This window comes from Gymnodraco acuticeps, unplaced genomic scaffold (genome assembly GCF_902827175.1).
Source record: "Gymnodraco acuticeps unplaced genomic scaffold, fGymAcu1.1, whole genome shotgun sequence".
Classification (NCBI taxonomy): domain Eukaryota; kingdom Metazoa; phylum Chordata; class Actinopteri; order Perciformes; family Bathydraconidae; genus Gymnodraco; species Gymnodraco acuticeps.
This window is the reverse complement of record NW_022991973.1, coordinates 821,039-842,744: the sequence shown is the minus strand read 5'-3', so window position 1 is coordinate 842,744 and position 21,706 is coordinate 821,039. Positions and strand designations below refer to the sequence as shown.

Here is a 21,706-nt window from a genome sequence, read left to right as displayed (position 1 = left end):
AATTATGGTTGCCCCGAACCGTTCTTTATAGCCACTATGAGATCAAAACTGACACGTGTCATATATGTTAGTCATATGTGTCAGTTCTTGGAACCAAGACAGAGGGATATTTGTAAATGTAATTGCCTTATACAACAGCGGACATTTTCACTCAGTATAGGGCGGAAAAATACAAATGGAACCCAAAATTACTTTGGTTTCAACCCTTAAGAGTCACGAGAGGAAATGCCACCAAGCAGACAGGGACGCATGGCGTGTCAAAATGGCTGCTATGAAGAAGCATTTTATTATGATATTAACCACGCAGACGAAGATGTTCATATTCATGGGTTAAAAAACTACTTTTCAAAATGTGTACTAAAAAAATTTATTCATTGAAGGTCTTCATCTGTACAATGACCACAAAAAAAAAATACATAGACGGGATTAAATTATTCTCACTATTACAAACTTGAGTAGATCTTAAGAGGTATTAAAAAATCAAAATGAGAGCCCGTTTCTGCAGCCTGTAATGGATTATGGTGGCATTGGTGCTCTCATAGGAACGCGGGGCGGGACACCGGGGGGCCTCGGGGGCATCGGGGGTCCTCTCTGGAAGCCAAAAGGAGGACGAGGAGGAAGGCCAGCGCCGTAGCCTGGTGGAGGCATGGGAGGAGGGCCTCTCATCCCTGGAGGCACCGGGTGACCTGGGAGAAGAAGAGGGAGGGTCATAACATGGTAAAATATTCATCTCTGATTATATGCTACTATAGCAGACTCTAAGGACATAATTCATCATTGTCTGTGGTTAAACACTAGCAAACAATGAATGTGCCTTTCTATGTTTTATCTTCTCACAGTAACAGTTGGACAGGGTCAGTGTGTTACTATGGTCGTATAGCAATCCATAGTCCAGGTATTATTATTAGCCGGTAAATAAACAATACATTGTGTAGTCAATGACAGAAGTTGTTCGTCTCTATTTTTCACGACTTTTGCACTCTCACCAAAGCCAACGGTAACCATAGTTAACAATATGCGTTAGCATCATTAAATGCAGAGGTTTTGCACTATGGTGGATAATGAACAGTTTGACACATGGGGCAAAACAGTTTTCAAAACCATCATTATAACAGCTTTTATCCCCTTCCAATCTAGGAAACCAGACAGGACTGAACCGGACTGTTTGGCCTATTGCTCCATGTAGATTTTCTCGAGAACTGCTAATGCTAACAATGTCACACTTGACACAGCACTTCCTTTGGTCCTGAGCAATACACCTTCCAGAATATAGCTGCATCCCCTAGCACATGGATAGTATGGAGGACAAGCTGTACTCCGTGTTACTGTAGCAGTGTTGGAAATTAACTTCATGCTCCCTTTTTATTTTAACCAGCCACAATTTCATCACACTTTTGTGTTACTAACTTTTTTTGGAAAACATTTTTCCCTAAAACAAAAACACAAAAGGTCCCCTATTATACTGTTTTTCATCAATATATTATAGGTCTCAGATATATATACAAAACATGTCTCTGAAGTGTTTGGCTCCAAACACCAAACAGATCATTGCAGCATCCCATAATCCCCTCTGTTTCAAAAGTGCTGATTCTCTGTCTGTTACTTCAGATGAAAATAAGGAGCCCCTCTGAGAGATATTTGGTTAAAAAGAACACAATGGTGCTCGAGGAGGGGACTCAGGTGATAAGGTGGGGGGGGTGTTACCTTGGTTGGTGATTGGCTAATGGTTACACAACCCAAAAAAATCGTTATGACATCATAAAGTGGCCAAAATCTATTCAGCTCATTTTCAGACAGGTTTTTATAGAAATGGATCAGGACAAAAAGAGAGTGAATCTTTTTCCTGAAACTTTCAGCATTTCTTTACACAGAGGGGACACGTGTTTATGAGTAAAAGACATGAAAAAGTGGATTTTGCATAATAGGTGACCTTTAAGAACTGCTTGTGATTCCACCAGATTTAGCACAGATTATTCCAGAAACGTTGTGAACCGATTCAAGCTCGGAAGCATATCTTATAAAATAGTATCATACCAGTAATACAATCATTTGTACAGCAAACCTCTAACCAATATGAATGATTATCAGGTATTTCTTTCCATCAACACACCTACAGATCAGTAGTGCCAGAAAGGCAATCCAACTAGTCCACTGCACGCCACAGTGTGTGAGAGCGATCTAACAAAATCTGATCTATATGATATACATTTTCAGTAGGGCCGGGACTCGATTAAAAAAATTAATCTAATTAATTAGAGGCTTTGTAATTAATTAATCGAAATTAATCGCATTTTTAATCACATATAAATATTTGACCTAAGAACAGTGAGAAACAATTTTTTTCACATGGATTTTAGTATACCATTAGGCGCATTCACACCGCAGTACTTTTCCCACAAAGGTCTATGAGAATTTAGTTCATGAGAACTCTTTGAACCTGGGGTTGGATTAGGCAAATGAAGCCGCTGACGTCACTTCTTCTTCTTCTGCTTTGGGTTTACTGGCAGGCCGCAAACCACTTCACGGCGTATACTGCCGTCCAAAGTCCCCGGCCGGAAGTCCCCGGAGTTGGGGACTGGCTTCAGTAGAAGCTGCTGGGACTCCCAGCAGCTTCTACTGAAGCCTTCCGAGTAAATCGCCAGAACGCCGACACCTCCTCATCTCCACCGCTCCCATGTTTTATTTTGTGTTGCCATAAGTTAGTCTCTCCGCGTTTCTGCGCTGGGCTAATGCTAATAATGCTAATGCGAGGATAATAAAATGGCGGCTTCACAAAACTTTTTGGGAGTTTTACGGGGCGTGGTTTGCAATCCGCCCAGCCAATCAGAAATATAGCTCTTTTCTCACAAGAGAGCCGTACGAAAGTCCCTGCTCTCTAGCAGTTCTCTGCTCTCTAGCAGGGACTTTCGTGGGGGTAAAAAGGTTCTCATGAACTAATTTTAGTACCGGCTCTTTTTGGTGTGAATGCGATAAAAGAGGCTAACGTCCACGCTAGCTGCTATATGTTTTGCATTGAGGTGATACTTGAGGCTTGATGTGCTGCGGTGATATGCGAATTCCTTTTTGCATAATTTGCACACAACCGTGCTCTTATCGACGCTTCCATCCGTCCGTTTTTTAAAACAACATTCCCCACTGTTGTTCACTGTGGTTTGTTGTTGTCTGAAGTCATGAACGTTAGTTGGTGCTCCAGTATAATCGGTACGCCTGAAACTCATCCAGTGAGAAACGTTCCGCGGTGCAAAAATAAGTGCGATTAAAATGCGTTAATTTTTTTAACGCGTTAATTTTTGTGTAATTAATTAATCTTAATTAACGCGTTAAAGTCCCGGCCCTAATTTTCAGGCATGACTAAAGGTGTAATGAATTTCATCTCTTGTCCAATCTATGAGCCTCTTTTTATAGAAGGCGTAACACTTTACCACGTTTTTCTCATTATAGCCCACTGTCCTTTTCAGTTCAAGACGTGGACTATGGTGAAGGTGCCCTTTAAAAATGGATTGTGCTAAGACGACCAAGACAGAAATGTGGTTGATCAATAGCACACCTGCCTATAACAGCTTAATTGTCACGGTAGTCTTGGCAACGTGGGTATCTGTCAATACTACAAATCATTAATCAATGTTTCCGCTTAACCAACCAGTAGAAGTGAGGTTATCCCCATTTCAGTTGCTCTTTATTGGAGTTTTCTACACGACAGAGATGTTGTTTTTTTTAAAGCTGAAAACACGTTAATTTGATAACAAATATTTGAGGAGTAGCTCCAGTGCTTACCCATGGGATGTCCATATGGCGTTCTGGGTGGCATGCCCATGGGCGGAGGAGGCATGCCGGGTGGTAGCGGGGCCCGGGACTGGTTTGATCCTGGGGGGGCCGGGGGGGGAGGCACCATGCCTGGAGGACCAGGAGGCATGGACATCTGAGGCATACCTGCGTTGCAGAAACAGTTGAAGTGTTAATGCTCAATGCTTCCTTTGTCTTTGAAAACACTCGTTAACATGAACAAACTGTTTTAAGGACACAGATCTATTCAATGTTTAAACCAGGCTTTTTACAACCCTTTCAAAGTCAATTTAAAGCATTTTAAGTAGGGCTGGGTAATATAAAAAAATATATTATTACAATATTTAACCAAAGACCTGGATTTTGTTATAGGGGGACGATGTTGTAGGGCTGGCCATTGATGCTTTTATCAGAAACTCATTACACTGTGAGAATTTAGACAAATATTATTCAGTAATTTGGACAACATAAACAAGAGGGTAAAGTAAAAAAATATCACTTTACTTTATTGCAGCCTTTAAAAACATAAAAAATCGAAATCTCACGATATTGATATGATACAATATAATGATGTTAATATATATATATATTATTAATATATAACTCAGCTCTGCACAACCTTGAAAACACCTGTATAAAGCTCACTTGTTTTTAGCACCTGTGGTAACTGTCAGTATACATTCCCCTATATACATACTTGCAGCCAATGTGTATACTTAATCTTTGACAAACTAGTACCTGGATGCATGCCGCCAGGGAAGGGTGGGGGTCCGGGTGGAAGCCCCCCGCCCTGTTGGCCACCTGCATTCGGAGGCATGTTCATCGAATGGGGGATTGATGGAGGCATCGATCCAGGAGGAGGAACATTAGGGAAACCAGGAGGTGGCATGCCTGCACAGAAACAAGTTGTATTTACAAGTTATTATATTGTACTAATGCACAGTGTCTTCGCTAAATATTATATGGTCTTCTCTAAGTATTTGTTGAATATTAAAAAATGTCATTAAAGATGCTAATTTGTTAGCTGTTATGATTCACTCTTAATTCCAGACATCACCCAAGATTAAACATATCGATGTAATTATCACTTACCCACACAAGAGACATCTCTTGCATTTCCTACTGGGTTTACTGTATATCTCTGTTGGTAATGAAACCTGTTATCTGCTCGATACTCGATAAATAATCGTTAATTAGAGGCAGCTGCTGTAAATGGAATATGATTGGGTATTGCTAGTTGAAAGCCTAAAGCACTAACCATCGCCTGATGCCCCATGGCTGTAAAATTGTACTAACTCTAACTGTGGCCACCAAATATCTGCATGCATCCCCCTGTGTTACATCAGGTCTCTCCTGGGAATTAGATTGCCTCTCAATGAAATTATAGTGCAACAGTGTTTAACAGAATGCGACCTGAGCAACGCCCAATTTCTATTGGAATGTCCTAAATATCCCAACACAGCGCCGGTTTGAGATGATCTTTTGTCGGATAGGTTGTTTACATTTCTGCTGCTCACTTAAAAAAGCTCTGCAATGGAAATCACTGTTTCCCCAAATGCATTATCTATAGATGGGACCGTTAGTTTTGAGCCCACCCTCAGGTCTGTGGGGAGCAACAGCTGACAGCAAAAGGCAACATTACAAGGTACCATTGACTTGATATTATGACACTTTAAAGCTATAGACTGTATATGTTTAAACTCTATTCAGGCTTATGTGGGAAGGAGAGTTATAATATTATCGTGATATGTTCAAATGCAATTATGTAAAATGTAGTTTTGGAGAGAAACTGAAATAAATATAGTTGTTTGATAGAGATGCCTTCAAAGCTAAGAGATAATGGAGGGTGAACTATGTTCTGATAACAAAACAATTTGTTTTGCAGTATGTGAACTATTAAATTGGGAAAACTTGAGTATAAATGCAAATACAAATTGCTTTTTTGACCCATGTAGTGTTAACTTTGTTTGACGTTATATGGGTATGATCAGTTATGGTGCAGGGCCAGGGGTACAAACACCATCTTCCCTGCATGTCAAACTACAATATGTTCTCTATGAGTATATGACCTGAAATGAACATTTATTAAGTTACTATTACTGGGATCTTTAGTAGTTGTAAACAATGTCAAATTGAAAAGAGGCGAGCCACTGAACATCCTACATGTAACCACAGTATTTTTGTCATACCTGGCATTGGCATCCCACTCCCCATAGCAGTGAGAACCGGCGTTGGGGCACTTGCTGGCGGTGGAGCGTCTGCAAACAGCTGATGAGGCCTGTCTGCCTGGGAGAGAGGGTTTTGTGCAGCCAGGAGTCGCTCTGCGGCAGAGCCATGTCGCTCTCCTTTGGAGTCCTTCTTGAAGGCATAGGACACAGTGATGGGCCTGTTACAGAGGTACTGGCCGTTCATGGCTTCAATGGCGGCATCTGATGCGTCGAAGCTCGCAAAATTGATGAAAGCATAACCCTTGGAGTTGCCGGTGTCTGGGTCTCGCATGATCTTCGGCGTCTGGAGGATCACGCCGAAGGCACTGAATGTGTCGTAGAGCAGTTTCTCGTCAATCTCAGGGTCCAGATTACCAATGAAGATGTTGGCACCCACATCCAGGTTTTTGTTGTGCGCAGAAGCCTTATTTACTCGAATGGGTTTGCCATAGAGCTTTATCATATTCATGATTTTGATGGCATAGTCAGCATCTTCTTCACTAAGGAACTCCACAAAGCCATAACCTGAGAAGATACAAAAAGGTTACTACATGCATTTTTCTGGATACAAAAAGAAGCACGTTTTTTTCTTGAGTAACAAGAGTTGCACTTAGCGGTTACTCACCTTGATGTTGGCCGGTCACCCTGTCTTTTGGCATGTGCGTGTTGACAACAGGGCCGGCCTGCAGGAAAAGCTCCCATAGTAACGGCTCTGATACTTTCTCATCCAAGCCGCCGACATATACAGTGGCATCTGAAAACATTAATTACAATTTTAAATAAACGTGAGAGGGAAATTAACTGGATGTCCAAAAATGCATTGAACTTTAAATGGATTTCAAAAGGAAACATTCTCAAGATATAACATACTGTTGAATGAAAGCATGTGGCCTTTAAGTCATTTGGAGAATATAATAAAATAATGTTGGGAGATTACAACTGGAGGACATGAGATCAACTTTAAAAAAAATATATATACATATACAATCATTAAAAAATATAATGATGACGTTTCTTCCAAATATGTTTAATAAGAGCAAAAATGTGTTTGCAAACTTGAATATATATATATTTAGGATAAACCCCCTGGAAGGCACATCATATCAACAACATAGAAGTTTCAAAAAAACCATTGAACAGCAGAAACTGAAGAAATGCAGTTAAAAAGAAGACCACCTTGATAAGGCTGCAACGTAGCCAATAATACTCTCAAATACCTCTTTATAACTTTCATAGACAGTTCTAACTGAAGAGAAGACCAATACGTTTATATCCTAACAGTTTAGTTATATTTTCAGCGTAATTATAATATTAATTTCCACAGAACACATTTCTATCCTATCAAAGGTTTCAAAAACATATTTCATATAGAAAAATGTGAAGTCATTTGTTTAGCTACTCAACATGGTGAGCTTGCTAGGCTAACTTTAGCTGTTAGCTAACAGGATGTACCTCTGCTTCTAAATTACTCACAACAGCCGCAGCAATACTTCAAATTAATACATAATCAACACTGCACCAACGTTATCATAACGCAAAAATGTGAAATACATTAAGAGTATATTAAACTTCATTGAATGGATAAAGCAGCAGCAAGCTAAGCTAACAAATGAACACTTCCATGTGATGCACCGGCGGATGTTTACCACTAACTATGAGCTAAACCGGCGCTCATACACATGAGGAAAGCAGTATGACATGTAATCCACATGCAGATTCAAAGATGACTAAAAGAAAAGTCTGAAACAGAGTTAATAAAGAGGTATTTACCTTGGTTTCTTTCTGAAATTGGTCCCGCTGCCATGTTGAATGAGCAACGCCAGGCAAGCGTCCTGAACTGAGGCCCCGCCTCTTCCTGTCTGTGCGGAAGTGAAACAAAATAAAGAAATATATATTTAAAGCATTTTACGCATTCGTTTTTAAAGAATCTTTAACAGTTATTTATTTTTACAACAGTGAGCAATGTTGTGAATGTCAATTGACAGGCCTTGTTGTTGTTTTATCATAATGCTATCCCACTTTGATCAAAGGCAGGGTTCCTACCATTTTTGGCAAATTACTTTTCTATGATTTCTATTCTAATCTATGAAACACATGCAAATTCACAAGGACTGCAAATTAGCTTCAACTAGAAGCCCGTCTTTGATACATCAGTTGCATTACATCTGCATTTTACTAAACATTAAAGATTTATTAAAGAGGAACCGGGAATTCCTGCAGACATAACATTGAAACAATCTATATTGCCTGGAACAATAAGCAATATCACTTTATAGCCCATTTCCTTCCTAGCCCGTTTAGAGCAAAGGTCCATGTGTGGAGCACACTATGCTTTTGTATGAAATGGGTACATTTCATTCTAAAATGTTTTTGAAAAGCACATTTTTTTGTGTAAATTATACACATCACATACCAATAAAACATTACTAATAATTACCTTTATATACTAGTTGTGATTGAAACAAGTAACAAGACCATTTAATACACTTTTGTATGAGCCATTTTATTACATTATATAAATCTAATAAAAGTATAAACATGGAATACAAAATATTCATAGAAAATACATACAATAAGAGCCTTCAGAAACACTATCATAAAACAATACTGTATGGAATATGAAACATTAAAAACAAACTTAATCAACACAACATGCATAAAAGATAAAAAGCCCACGTTTTTTTATAAAATGGATACCAAAAAAATATATTGTTTAAAAAAGCCTTCATTGATAATGATCACAAAGAAAGATAAAAGGCATTTTTAAGAAGAGAGCTCGAACATGAATGGCTTGTAGTCAAAAATCACACACAGAAAAAGCATCCAAGTAACAAGAAAAAAAGAAAAAAAAACACACAATTTAAGATCTCGAGCATCATTCCTGTAAAAAGATAATTCAAATAGTTCATCTCTGCAGATGAAGTTCTGGAAGCAGGAGAAAACCAAAGTGAAAGAAAAATGTAAGATTTGCAGAGTTCGAGCAGCAGAGTTGTGAGGTTTAAGTGTTCGTTGTTTCAGTTCAAATGTCTATTTTGACTTTTCAGTATTGACTGAAGATTGCTGCAGAGACAAAACGTACTCAGAAATATCTTCCTGGTTGTGCTGCACACATATTTTGCAAGCTGAGTACCAAACAAACAATATATAATGATTATAAATGTATACCAAAGATAACAAGATTTAATAAATCCTTCATAAACTTATGTCATGTAACATTTTAATATTTCAACATTTGGAGAAATTTGCTTATTCATCTTCAGGTGGCAAGATTCACGTCTCTACTGTAACAATTCAGATAATCAGCCTTTAAGCTAAACTGAAGCCTTACATTTAAAATGGACTAATAAGAGATTAGTAACTCTATTTCAGAAAGGGAATAAGCACATTTCTCAAAATGCCAAACATCTTCTATAAGTAACAATAATATAGCATGTAATATTTAGCTTTACATGAAATAACAAAAACATTTTAAACAGAGTAAAGCCTCCTTTAAAGACCACATTAAAGGAAATGAAATATTTAGGTTTTTTACATGTGTAACCAATTTAAAAAAGGCACAATGATTCAGGGAAAAGAGACGCAGCAGTGAAGTAATACAATTAAATCTGGCTTTAATCATACTCCATCTTTGCTTCTTTGCTTTTTATTTGCAGACTCCCCAAATTTAGAGTAATCAGTTTCTGCTGTTGATAATCCAGCATTTAGCAATGAGAATGAGCGCTCCTGCTGTTTAACTTGCATAACTCACTGCCCACACTACATCCAACAAGAGCAACACATTATCCATTAAACTCTCACTTCCATTACATGGGGTCTTTAAAAGGCTACCCACCAACATGACTTTATCCGTATTATGTATTCAATACATTTTAGATACATGGAGAAATATGAAGATATCACATATTCAGCATGAACTAAATTAGGTCCTTCAACATGAAAACATTTGATAAGTGCGACTCATATACACTGTTTTTAGCCCATTGACATACACTAGCACTGCTAACAAACACACCGCTTGTTCAAACACAAAATATCCCTCAATTTGTTTTCTTGGCATTCACATTTAGACTCCAATCAACACTGTTCTTTGACTCGATGAGATCATGACCTACATTTGAGTCTACTAAACTCTGTTCTCTAAATGAAGCACATGACAAACCCATCCTGCATCACAATAACAATTCAGTCGTCTAAATGTTAAACAGCATTGCTTTGCAGATCCTTAGTTGATAGCACACTGAAAATATATATTCAGCTACTGTCATAGTCACCAAGCACACAATGAACACTAAAATAGTAAGAAGCCCACCAATAAAAAAGAAATACATAGTGACGGTTCATTATCTGATTTCTTTTTCAAAAACCTGAGCAATCAGTCAAATGCTGATATTTAAACAAAGAACCTACAAATTCTTATATGAGTGTGCTTCAATGCTGTCTTGAATTCATTTCAATTGCCACATATATACACTTTGTTTTCATTACAACAGGCAGAACACACTCTTGTAACCATTATGGAGGGTTTAGGGATGTACGATATGGTATTTGCAGATATTTGATATACCGATATTCTGTAACCATATTCTGTTTCCACATGTGGCCGATTGCCAATGCGGAAACCAATATGCACATATTTTGTATCCATCATATTGCAGGAAACATAAAGCCTCTCCTGTAGTGGAATTATTTACATATCATTATGCCTACTGTTGTCCCGATGGCCTTCTGGCATATGCAGACATTTTGAAGAAATGTGAACATTGACTAAGCATAATAAGAAACACTACTTTAACTAAGGCAACATGTAAAACAAGTCATATTTTTGTTGATGTAACATATCAGCATTTTTGTTTCCGAGGAAATGTTTACTCCTGGCTGATTCCTATATTTCATTTTAAAGCCTCTATCTGACGATACCGATAGTTAGTTGGAATCTTTTACCCCCTTGCGGTTTTTGTGTGTTACAAAAATATTTAGATTATTTATGTACACAGGGTACTTACCATTTAGATTTAAGGACCCATACATTTGTTCATCTTCACTTGCTGGTGTCCAAAATACTATCAGAGTAAACATAGCCAAATAAAGGAAATAAAAAAGATTAAGAATGATCCAAACCTTAAAAAAAAGGTTTGGTTTGGTGGTATATAAACGTACGTCCCGTACATTCAGTGATGAAAGGCAGGGTGTGTTTCGTCTACTTTGACTCAAATAAAGTATGAAATAATAAAAAACATGTTAACCCCAAGTCAGTTGAAAAAGCCCAGCAAGTTTACAGGTATCTTTTTTAAAGCACTGTTATCCTGTAATCACTAGGCACATAGAGGCAACGGCTATAACGGCAAGGGTTGGTTTTATGGACGGTTGTGCATACTGTAAATCAAGGCCTGATTACCTGGTCCTCATGGTGTTCAAAACACAAGATACAAACCCTTTCAGATGAAGCACCTTTACATGTATGATGTAATCAGTACTGTTACCGGGAGAGTGAAGGCATGTTTTTCCACGATGGAGGCAGGTTTAGTGCGAGGGCAGCGTGGCAGTGTTGGCTGCGTTGAGTTGGCCCACAGCGATCATCAGGATGTCCTTCTTCTCTTTGTAAAAACGCAGTTCTCTTCCCGCCAGCCTCGCGTCCTCCAGTTCTCGCTCCGTCGACGCCACCTCCTGCGCGATAGTGCTCGCCACACTCTGCTCCCGGTTCACCCAGTCGGCCGCCATCTGAGTGCGCATGTCATCATCCAGAGCCCGGTTGGAGTAGTGAGCCAGCACTTCCTGCACATAAAATGAGACAGAGGAAGCTAAGTGGACTTCCAAGGTTAAATGTGGTCAGACTTCAGTAAATCTCTGCCTGTGCGTAAAGCAAGCGTTATATTTCAAATGATATAAGGAGATAATGATCTTATTCAGACGGACACGATTGATACTCTTTGTTAATCATTCTAAAATGTTGTGTTTCTGCTATCAGTTGCATTATTTTTCTAGCAATGTACTGCACAGTTAGTTTGTACCTCACGTACACAAATAAGTATAACCATGACATTTTCACAAAAGACAATATTGCCCAACTTGAAATACAGACATAATATAAAAACATCACAATGGCTCAATTTATTGGCCGAACATCTCTCAATGAAACAAATCACTGTATTTAACCAACATTAAACGGTTTAATCTTATGATGCCTGGTGCTGCTTTCTGAGAACTCTGAATCTGTCTTTTTTTATATACACTTTGTCTTTGTTCTTAAGCATCTTGTCTTTAAACGTACACATTGGCTTGCCTTATGTTAGCTTATACAGTGGGGCAAAAATGTATTTAGTCAGCCACCAATTGTGCAAGTTCTCCCACTTAAAAAGATGAGGCCTGTAATTTTCATCCTAGGTACACCTCAACTATGAGAGACAAAATGAGAAAAAAAAAAAAAATCCAGAAAATCACATTGTCTGATTTTTAAATTTGGTCAATAACAAAAGTTCATCTCAATACTTTGTTATATACCCTTTGTTGGCAATGACAGAGGTCAAACTTTTCCTTTATGTTTCCACCCCCATGTTTCACAGTATGGTGTTCTTTGGATGCAACTCAGCATTCTTTCTCCTCCAAACACGTCTAGTTGAGTTTTTACCAAAAAGTTCTATTTTGGTTTCATCTGACCATATGACATTCTCCCAATCCTCTTCTGGATCATCTAAATGCTCTCTAGCAAACTTCAGACGGGGCTGGACATGTACTGGCTTAAGCAGGGGGACACGTCTGGCACTGCAGGATTTGAGTCCCTGGTGGCGTAGTGTGTTACTGATGGTAGCCTTTGTTACTTTGGTCCCAGCTCTCTGCACGTCATTGACTAGGTCCCCCGTGTGGTTCTGGGATTTTTGCTCACCGTTCTTGTGATCATTTTGACCCCACGGGGTGAGATCTTGCGTGGAGCCCCAGATCGAGGGAGATTATCAGTGGTCTTCTATGTCTTCCATTTTCTAATAATTGCTCCCACAGTTGATTTCTTCACACCAAGCTGCTTACCTATTGCAGATTCAGTCTTCCCAGCCTGGTGCAGGTCTACAATTTTGTTTCTGGTGTCCTTTGACAGCTCTTTGGTCTTGGCCATAGTGGAGTTTGGAGTGTGACTGTTTGAGGTTGTGGACAGGTGTCTTTTATACTGATAACGAGTTCAAACAGGTGCCATTAATACAGTTAACAAGTGGAGGACAGAGGAGGCTCTTAAAGAAGAAGTTACAGGTCTGTGAGAGCCAGAAATCTTGTTTGTTTGTAGGTGACCAAATACTTATTTTACCGAGGAATTTACTAATTAATTCATTAAAAATCCTACAATGTGATTTCCTGGATTATTTCCCCCCATTCTGTCTCTCATAGTTGAAGTGTACCTAGGATGAAAATTACAGGCCTCTCTCATCTTTTTAAGTGGGAGAACTTGCACAATTGGTGGCTCACTAAATACTTTTTTGCCCCACTGTATATGGTGAAAAGAGAGTCAGTCTGAGTAGAGATATCAAACCTGATATCAAGAAAGTCAAAGACAATTTCTTGGATCTATCATTTGAACATACTTCACAATTCAGCTGCAAACCAAGAAGCTTATGGAGACATTATTTCTTTAACTCAATCTTTTTGGCAGCATTTGTTAGCATTTATAGTGCTTGTTTATCTGCAGTAATGTTATTTTCCAGCTCATCGCTGCTCTCAAAAGTGTGTAATGCTCTGCATCAGTTATGCCATGAGGGAAAGATGGGACACAGAGGCTGTTTGCTTAGAAGACTAAATTAAAAGTGATGAACACCACGTCTGCGATTGGATAATTGAACCCATGTGGGAGGAAAGACGATACCTGTCGGGAACACTGTCGTTCTCTCATGGCTTTCAGACTCCCATTCCAGTGCAGCAGCTGAAACACAGTCATCAGCTCCTGAAACACATTTAAAACAGCAGGAATCAGGGATGAAACTCGCCTCAAGAGACTAAATGTGTAACAACTCGGTGTTGCAAAACAAGAATGCTTCCCTCAGTTTCCCTTTCACCAATTAGACATAGGGTGGTGATGTTCTGGCTACAAGCTCCGTGTTAAAAGATAAAGAGGTCGCAAATCGGCTCAAACTGCTGTGTTTTAATCCTTTCAATAGATCTAGAAGCAAACAAACTTCATTTAACTGGTCTCTATCTTTGTTATATTAGATGCACATTAAAGCTTAACACATACAACACTCTTAACACGGCATCAAGGCTCAAACCTTTCACACTGCTAGTTGCAATTCTATCGTCACACTATTCTCTGGCAGAAAATGCATCTTAACACGACATTCCTGAATTTTCCACACCTGAAACTCCAGCATGGATTTTCCTTTGTTGGACTCGAGCATGAAGCGAAATGCTCCAATTCCTGTGTTAGGGTTGTCAGCCTCTTCTCTGTTTCCCTGTAAACAACAACAACAACAACTAGTTAATGTCACCCAGCTGTGTTGGCTCAAACAACAGGTATGGTGACATGACATCTAACTGTGTGTTGTATGCATACAAAACATGTTTTGTAGGAGTGTGTTTTTAAACGGATTTTCTTTGAAGAAAGTAGATTGAAAAATGTATGGCAAAGTAATATTCCTTGTTTTCCTTTTCAAGGCATCATTTATTGGTGGACAAATAGCCATGTTCATGTTTCTAACTGCATGAGATTTTCAAAATTAGATAAGATATGCTTTTTGTTCCCAATTTGGGAAATTGTTTTGTACAGCAGGATGTAAAATAGGCATTGCACATCAATACAAAATAAACAGTAACATATACATATTAACAATTAATCTAAAGATAATCCATACAGCACACAATATAAAATATACAGAATACGTTGGAATACACTGCAATGGACTATCCTACTACTCAGAAAACTAAATCAAGCATAACATCTGCAAAGTAGTCAGTTTTAAAATAAAATGTAAATGCAGTGAGGTAGTGTGAGTGTAAAAAACAGTACCACATGAACTAATACTAATGCATTATTTAATCTTTATTTTCTACAACTTTCATTCACATATCAGCACAACACAGTGCAGGTACACTGTGACTTCACTTGAGCACAGGACTTCCTGTAATCTATTATAAATAACTTACATTGAAGGAGGCCAGCGCCTCACTGACGCTCTTCTCTATGAAATCGTCTGTGATGCGGCGGGAGGGATGTTCATTGAAAACAGAGTTCATCAGGGCGATCTTGGCAGCGCTGCGTCGTGCCTCGGCTTTGGTGGGACAGAACTGTCAAACGGGGAAGGAAACATGCATTAGCGGTCAGATACGATCACTGTTACAGATTTGCAATCCAAAACATAAAGCCAGCCAGTGTTTATGTGGAACAGACACTTTTTATCTGTCCTGAGCATCCATATTTAGTGTGCTGTGGTTGCAAGCATGTGGGTTTTTTTTAAAGATATGTTTTGAGCCAGAGTGCTTTTAATTTAGAGGACATTGCCTAATACTACCAGCTCCAACTGAGCTCTCCAGTGGTTTATGTTGGAAATGTTTCAGCTTGTAACTAACATAGCACATTAGTGACCACTTGTGTTACATATAATCATACTGTAAAACACCAATAAGCACTTTCTTAAAATCAAAAGAAGATGTGATGATGTTCTCACAAGCATGCTAAGAAATGAAACACAAGGTACCTGGAAACTCCCGAAGCAGCTGCCTCCGGGAAGGCTGACGTAGCAGACATAAGGAGGGTTGCTGGATGGGACCATTTCATAAACAACTAGAGCTCCGTTTCTCAGGTCGGCGCCTCTGGTCAGCTTCATCTGCCAGAACTCTTGCAGAGCTTCCACCACGTTTACTGCAGGGCACAGAGATGAAAGCAACCTCATCACAAGCAGGAAACATGAGAATAAGTAGTTCCAATGTATCAAAATATGACGGAGGGAAAACACATTTGAGCTGGACGGATTGTAAACAGGATGGAGATCACACACACACACACACGTGGGGGGATTGTGGAAAATTCAGAGCCATAGAGAGATAAGAGTTACGACACTCCCATAGACCTCCGTTGTAAAAAATGGCGGCGCCTACTTCCGGGGTATGGACATCGAAATAGTTCAAAATATTGTCATTTGGGCGTTCGACCTCATTCACTTACATTACGGCGCGTCGATTAGTTCCAGAGGTAAGTTGCTGAAATATCGAACTATTTTGAATTGTCAACTGTCTATATTGTATCAGAGGCCCTTTATGATGCGTATACTGGTCTTCATTTGTATATGCACAGCGTAATTATCTATATTTTATCTTGGTTGTTACAACCAATTTAGCTAGCATTGCCTGCTAGTTAGCTAGCGCGACTTCGTCAGCTTTGAAGGTAAGATTTCAGTAATGAATCGCTAGCAGCTTATATATCAATGATGCTGGGTAACTAACAAGCAGGATTTAGATTGATTATGTGTTTTTATTGTTATTTTGGTTTTTATCTGCTGAACCTGACCGTGTCAGCCATCCTTAGTCGGCTTTTTCTGTATGATATGACTTAACTGCTAGCACCAGTAGAAATGAGGTGGCGTTTGTGATAAATATTTCATTTAATATGTCATTGAATTTTGGGATATACTAACATTTCATTATGTGACATGTTGACTGTACTTTGTTTTTTTTGGTACTGTTTCGTATTAACTCATCTGTACTGTACAACTAGCCTAGCGCTACTTTTTAATGCTTGATGGCATGCTAGGATATATTCCTTTGTATTGTAATATACACACTAGTTTAATGATTGTTCTTCAAATGTATTATTCAGTCTTAAACAAATTATAGCCTACTGAATAGGCTACTCTACAGCAGTGAATGAAGGATGAGCCTTTTAGCAACTATACTACGGACGTGACTGCCCTGGCAGTGACAGCAACATAGCCTGCTTGTGCTACCACACTTTCCCCTCAAAATATCGTTAAATAACGAAACTTATAAATAGTGCCAATCCATACAAAGTGTAACCACATCATGTAAATATGAAAGCAATCTTTAAAAAATAACAGCGTTGGTTTAATCTATGACTATTTTGACCATGTTTGTGCTGTTTTTGCCATAGAGAAGCATTGCAACGGAAGTGCGTTTTGAACTATCCCGGCATACATAAACCACGTGACCGGCTGGCGGCGACATCAAAGAGTGTCGTAACTCTTATCTCTCTAGGGCTCTGGGAAAATTGAAGTTATACAAAGAAGGGATTCATGCGGACAAACTTGACATTTTGACTAGCAATTGGATATGGTGCTGTACTGATTTCATTGTGAAATTCGCAAAAGCTTCTGTTTCTTTACAGGTTTTTTTATTGATTTATATTTTGTAAGTTACTGTCTATGTTGTGTAAATTATGCCATGTATAAACTGTTGTTGCTTGTTTGCTGAACTTCAAATATATATATATTAATTTTAATTTCCTGACAGTGCAGCTGTGTATAATTAAAATGTACTTTCAGTAAGTATAACAATCCTTGTCACAATGTGGTAGATCAACACTTTCTAACTTTGACATCTTCTCTAAACACAAAGATGGGAAGGGAGGGGGGGAGGTCATCTTAAGGATGCCAGAGGTTTTTCCTGGAAATCTTTAGGTGGTGTCTGATGAGAGGAAACTCTGTGTCACCTCAGAGGAGCTGGTTAAAGAAAAACACTCCCTACAACTCTACACTTTATGTGCTCATGTGACAAAGCTACATCTCTGCCCTCCAAAAGGAAAACAACAACAAAGAAAAGCAGTAAAGGATTTGCGGCTGAATTACTTCTGTTTGGATCTGCAGGGAAATGTGAGTGCAGCCAACATCATTGGTTTTCTCTGAGCTCTTTGCTTCCGAGCTCTTGCTGTTTCAATCGCTCTCAAATCTGGAGACTGATCACTTAGAGCGAAATTCTGACATTTGATTTATAAATCCCTAAACTGCAATCCAAAAAAGGCTCTTACTATGTGAAAAGGGACAAATACTGTGCTCTCTAAAAAAAATTCCCTTGCTGGTTGCCAATAAAAAGTAATAACATGTAAACAACAATTTGCTATTGAGAACAGTCAATTCAATATTATAAACAAAGGAAGTACTGTAGCTCTCCGTTATATTACTCTTATAACAAAGACATTTCTCATATGTATCCGTCTAATAGTTAACTTAAGCTAGTGCTAGATGTATGATGAGTCCCCCAGAATATACATGTATTACTGAGTCCACCAGAAATAGACTCAAGAAAACAAATCATTCAGACCCTGACCGAGTTATTTTTGAGCCTCTCAGGGATTGGTGCAGTGATAAGATAGAACGACAGGAAATATTTAGAGATAGAGGAGGATGGCATGTGACAATGGTGCTGGCCCTGACTCAAACAAACTAGGAGGCAGTGGCCTGATTTAAATCAGCACATGACTGACAAATATATCACGTGGAAAAGACAAAATAGACATAAATAGACTTAAAAAGTGATAGAATGACCCTCAAGTATTTTACCCTGGCTGATATCAAACACACTGACAGAATGATTTTCCCTGTCTTAATACTCTTAAGAGAAATAAAGGCCTTTTCATTCTCCGATAATGGCTGAATAATAACTATGCCACAAAGACAATATAGGAACCCCAAATTACTGTATAATGTAGGGGAAATTATTATCTCCAAATGCCAAAATATAACAAATGATTTTCTTTAACAAGAACTCCTTTGTCGCAAGGTTAAATACAGAAATTGGAGTAACATTAAGACAAAAATACCAACAGTAGTCTTTATGGTGCTGCCCAATTTGAAGGTGTTAAGCTGCCTAAATGGGATAGAGGAGGAAAGAGGCTGTTAGTCAAGAGCACAGAGGGACAATCTTTTGGAAATAAATCCTATTAGCAGCGGGGAGGAACATTTGTGTAAGCTCCACCGCCAACAGGACAGCAGCTTTTGGTGTAATGTCTTATGCATCGGGCTTTCCAGCATGCAATAGAGATTAATAACATGTGTTATAAAGGTAGGTAAACTATGATAAACAGATACAAGCATAAATAAACTATACCTCGTGTCTTTTGATTTTTTTTTAAAGTTAACAGTTGTGCAAATTGCATACCACTGTTAAAGCTCGATGAGAGAGTCTGGATAATCCACAAACATATTTTTGATCATTAATATACGGATGTCTATTTTGATCAGTAAAGATGTGAATAACCGAAATGTACCCACTAGATATACTGATAATAAGTGAAGTCCCTGCCTTTCCTTTGTTGTTAGTACGTTTTACTGTCTACATTACAGGACAGTAGTGTACCGTGTCCAATTTAAAAATAAGTTACATTTAATTAGGCTAATGTATAGGTATTAAAGCTTATTGTGTGTAAATGTAACCCCCTGCAGCTATGTCTTAATCCTTTAATGGAGGGATAGAAGCCAATGTTATAGCTATCTAAATATTAGAGGAACACTTTAATTAAAAAAAAAAACATTTTGGTGACATTGTCAATCCTAAAAGTAAAAACAATATAATGTCAGTATAGTTGTCAGTGTGCAACCAAACATAATAAAGGAATGTAGCTTAATTTGTGTCTGTTGCTAATCCATATCCAAACAAATGGTGCAGCTCAAAATGGCTTTCTAGTCCTCAAAACTCGCCAAGTATAAACTAAACTATATGCCAGCAGTGGTGTAAAATAACTAAGTACATTTACTCAAGTACTGTACTTAAATACCATTTTTAGATACTTGTACTTTACTTATTTCAATGTTTTGCTACTATGTACTTCTACCCCACTACAGATGTAAATAGTGTACCTTTACTCCAATACATTTATTTAATACCATTAGTTATTATTCAGATTTGGATGATATTAATTATATGAAATATAATCAACACTTAAATCATACTTAAGTTACACCTTGAGTAATCCACAAGCTATCCTGCAGTATACTAAGTAATTACAACTAGCTGCACCTTTACCAGCTTTGATAACACTTTAATGCATCAATAATTATAATTAAAACATAACAATGTATTGTTCTGAAATGGGCCAATGTGCATAATGAGTAGCCTATACTGTTGGTGCAGGATGCAGGACTTTTACTAGTAGAGTATTTCTACACTTTGGTAGTTATACTTATACTAAAGTAGACTACAAGATCTGATTACTTTTCCCACCTCTGTCTATATGCCACATGTTAACACCATTTGTCTCCACAATAACAGAGCATTATCCCCGTTACCTCTGCCGTAGCCCTGAGTGTGTTTAGCGAAGCTCCGGACCACAGCCTCCACCGCCTCCTTCAGCACCGCCGGGTTCCCCGGGTTACAGTGCCCTGCCCCCGGCCACGGCCCCGCTCCCAGCCCGCCGTACAGGCTGTGGAGCTGCAGCGGAGGAGGCGGCGGAGGAGGCCCGGACGAGGCGGACAGAGAGGCCGGGGAGGGCAGCAGCGGCGCGATGGGGACCGTTACCCCGGGCCGGAGAGAGGAGCGGAGCGTCCCGGTCGGTCCTGAGCCGAATCCGATGCCTGGCTGTAGCCGCTGAGGGCGGATACTGTCCGGGAGGACGTGAGATTCCATTGTCCCGACGTAACGTCTGCGAAATCCCGGTGTGGGTTAAATGTGTACCCGACGGTTTTAGGAATAAACACGGTCTGTAGAGGCTGGAGGAACAAAGTGTTAGCGGGGTTTTGTCAATCACAGCCTAGAGAAGTAGTTAGCCGATGTTGATTCGACACATTTCACCACTGCTGTGCATCCTCACTGTGTGGATTAGACTGCGGGGATGTCAGTCAACCGCTGCCTTCAAGGACCACTCGTTCTCTAAACACTCGAGCTGGGGAATCCATCACTGTACACAGTGTTAATGCATTAATTATTATTAAGATAAATACACTTAATTTCTCTAACATTATGTACACCTTACTTAACAGTTTGTAATGGATGTTGGGTGTTTGCTAAATATGGTATGGTTATAGGTATATTTGGTGTTTGTATGAAAATATTTTTAGTTTTTTTGTTTGTGTGTATTTTTCTAATCCAAATGTACTGTTTTAGGATAGAGTTTGCCATTTGAAAAGTATTGTAAAACCCATAGTGCCAATGTTGCGATTGTGTGTCTCTATGCAGGCTTTCTGTCAATGTAAAATAAATTAATGTTATCTAAAAGAAACACTTTCTCTTAACTTTGACATTGCTACTGATTTCCTATGTTATCAGTTACAGCTTCAGGGATCAATACAATCCAATTTGTAAAGTTAAACATTTTGAGCTTTGTCAGAAAACAATTTAGGTCAGACATTTTTTATTCTGCTGTATGATAATTGTGGACGCCATAATTAGTGGTGTTGTTTTGCTGGATTGAATGACATTAAACAGTGTTTGTAATGTGTTATGCACCAAGATTTAAAACACAGATTTGATAATAGGATAGATAACCCAGTTCCCCTATAGATGGTCTAATGGCACAAACGGGAAACAGATGGAAATGCTTTCAAATTAAAATAAATCTAATTGAAACATTTGGTGACTTGAGCATGAATAACATCCTAATTTCCTCTATGCAATGTTCAGTTATGTGCATTATGTTTTCATAATTACGACATTTACTGAAGCACCTGAATGCAGCAGTGGAAAGTCAAAGAGGTATCCAGCCAAGAAATCTGAGCCTCCCCTGTTCTCTGGGACGAACAGAGCAAAACTACAGTGTGGGCTCTGCAGCCTGAAGCATGTGATTAAACCCTAAAGTGAAG

General features: G+C 38.8%; 2 protein-coding genes across 2 annotated transcripts; both read right to left on the bottom strand.

Moving 5' to 3' along the window:
• Positions 1–250: 250 nt before the first annotated feature.
• sf3b4 (splicing factor 3b, subunit 4) lies at positions 251–7,908 on the bottom strand. The gene is made up of 6 exons (XM_034200929.1): positions 7,761–7,908; positions 6,616–6,744; positions 5,973–6,515; positions 4,522–4,674; positions 3,775–3,930; positions 251–686 (listed from the first exon to the last, which is right to left on the bottom strand). The coding sequence occupies exons 1-6, from the start codon at positions 7,792–7,794 to the stop codon at positions 517–519; spliced, it is 1,185 nt and encodes a 394-aa protein (XP_034056820.1). The 5' UTR covers positions 7,795–7,908; the 3' UTR covers positions 251–516.
• A 566-nt stretch (positions 7,909–8,474) lies between these two features.
• Positions 8,475–20,787, bottom strand: lix1l (limb and CNS expressed 1 like). The gene is made up of 6 exons (XM_034200928.1): positions 20,198–20,787; positions 15,659–15,822; positions 15,108–15,248; positions 14,321–14,416; positions 13,834–13,911; positions 8,475–11,762 (listed from the first exon to the last, which is right to left on the bottom strand). The coding sequence occupies exons 1-6, from the start codon at positions 20,532–20,534 to the stop codon at positions 11,511–11,513; spliced, it is 1,068 nt and encodes a 355-aa protein (XP_034056819.1). The 5' UTR covers positions 20,535–20,787; the 3' UTR covers positions 8,475–11,510.
• Between the last annotated feature and the right edge of the window lie 919 nt (positions 20,788–21,706).

What these genes read in the sequence shown, in the direction of transcription:
- sf3b4 (XM_034200929.1), bottom strand. Translation starts at nt 7,794, where the DNA reads ATGGCAGCGGGACCAATTTCAGAAAGAAACCAAG. An exon ending in GAGTGGGATGCCAATGCCAG is followed by an intron (nt 4,675 to 5,972) that starts GTATGACAAAAA and finishes GTTTCTGTGCAG; the next exon opens with GCATGCCACCTCCTGGTTTC. An exon ending in GCCATATGGACATCCCATGG is followed by an intron (nt 687 to 3,774) that starts GTAAGCACTGGA and finishes TTCTTCTCCCAG; the next exon opens with GTCACCCGGTGCCTCCAGGG.
- lix1l (XM_034200928.1), bottom strand. Translation starts at nt 20,534, where the DNA reads ATGGAATCTCACGTCCTCCCGGACAGTATCCGCCCTCAGCGGCTACAG. An exon ending in AGGCGCTGGCCTCCTTCAAT is followed by an intron (nt 14,417 to 15,107) that starts GTAAGTTATTTA and finishes TGTTGTTTACAG; the next exon opens with GGAAACAGAGAAGAGGCTGA. An exon ending in AACGACAGTGTTCCCGACAG is followed by an intron (nt 11,763 to 13,833) that starts GTATCGTCTTTC and finishes TTTTATGTGCAG; the next exon opens with GAAGTGCTGGCTCACTACTC.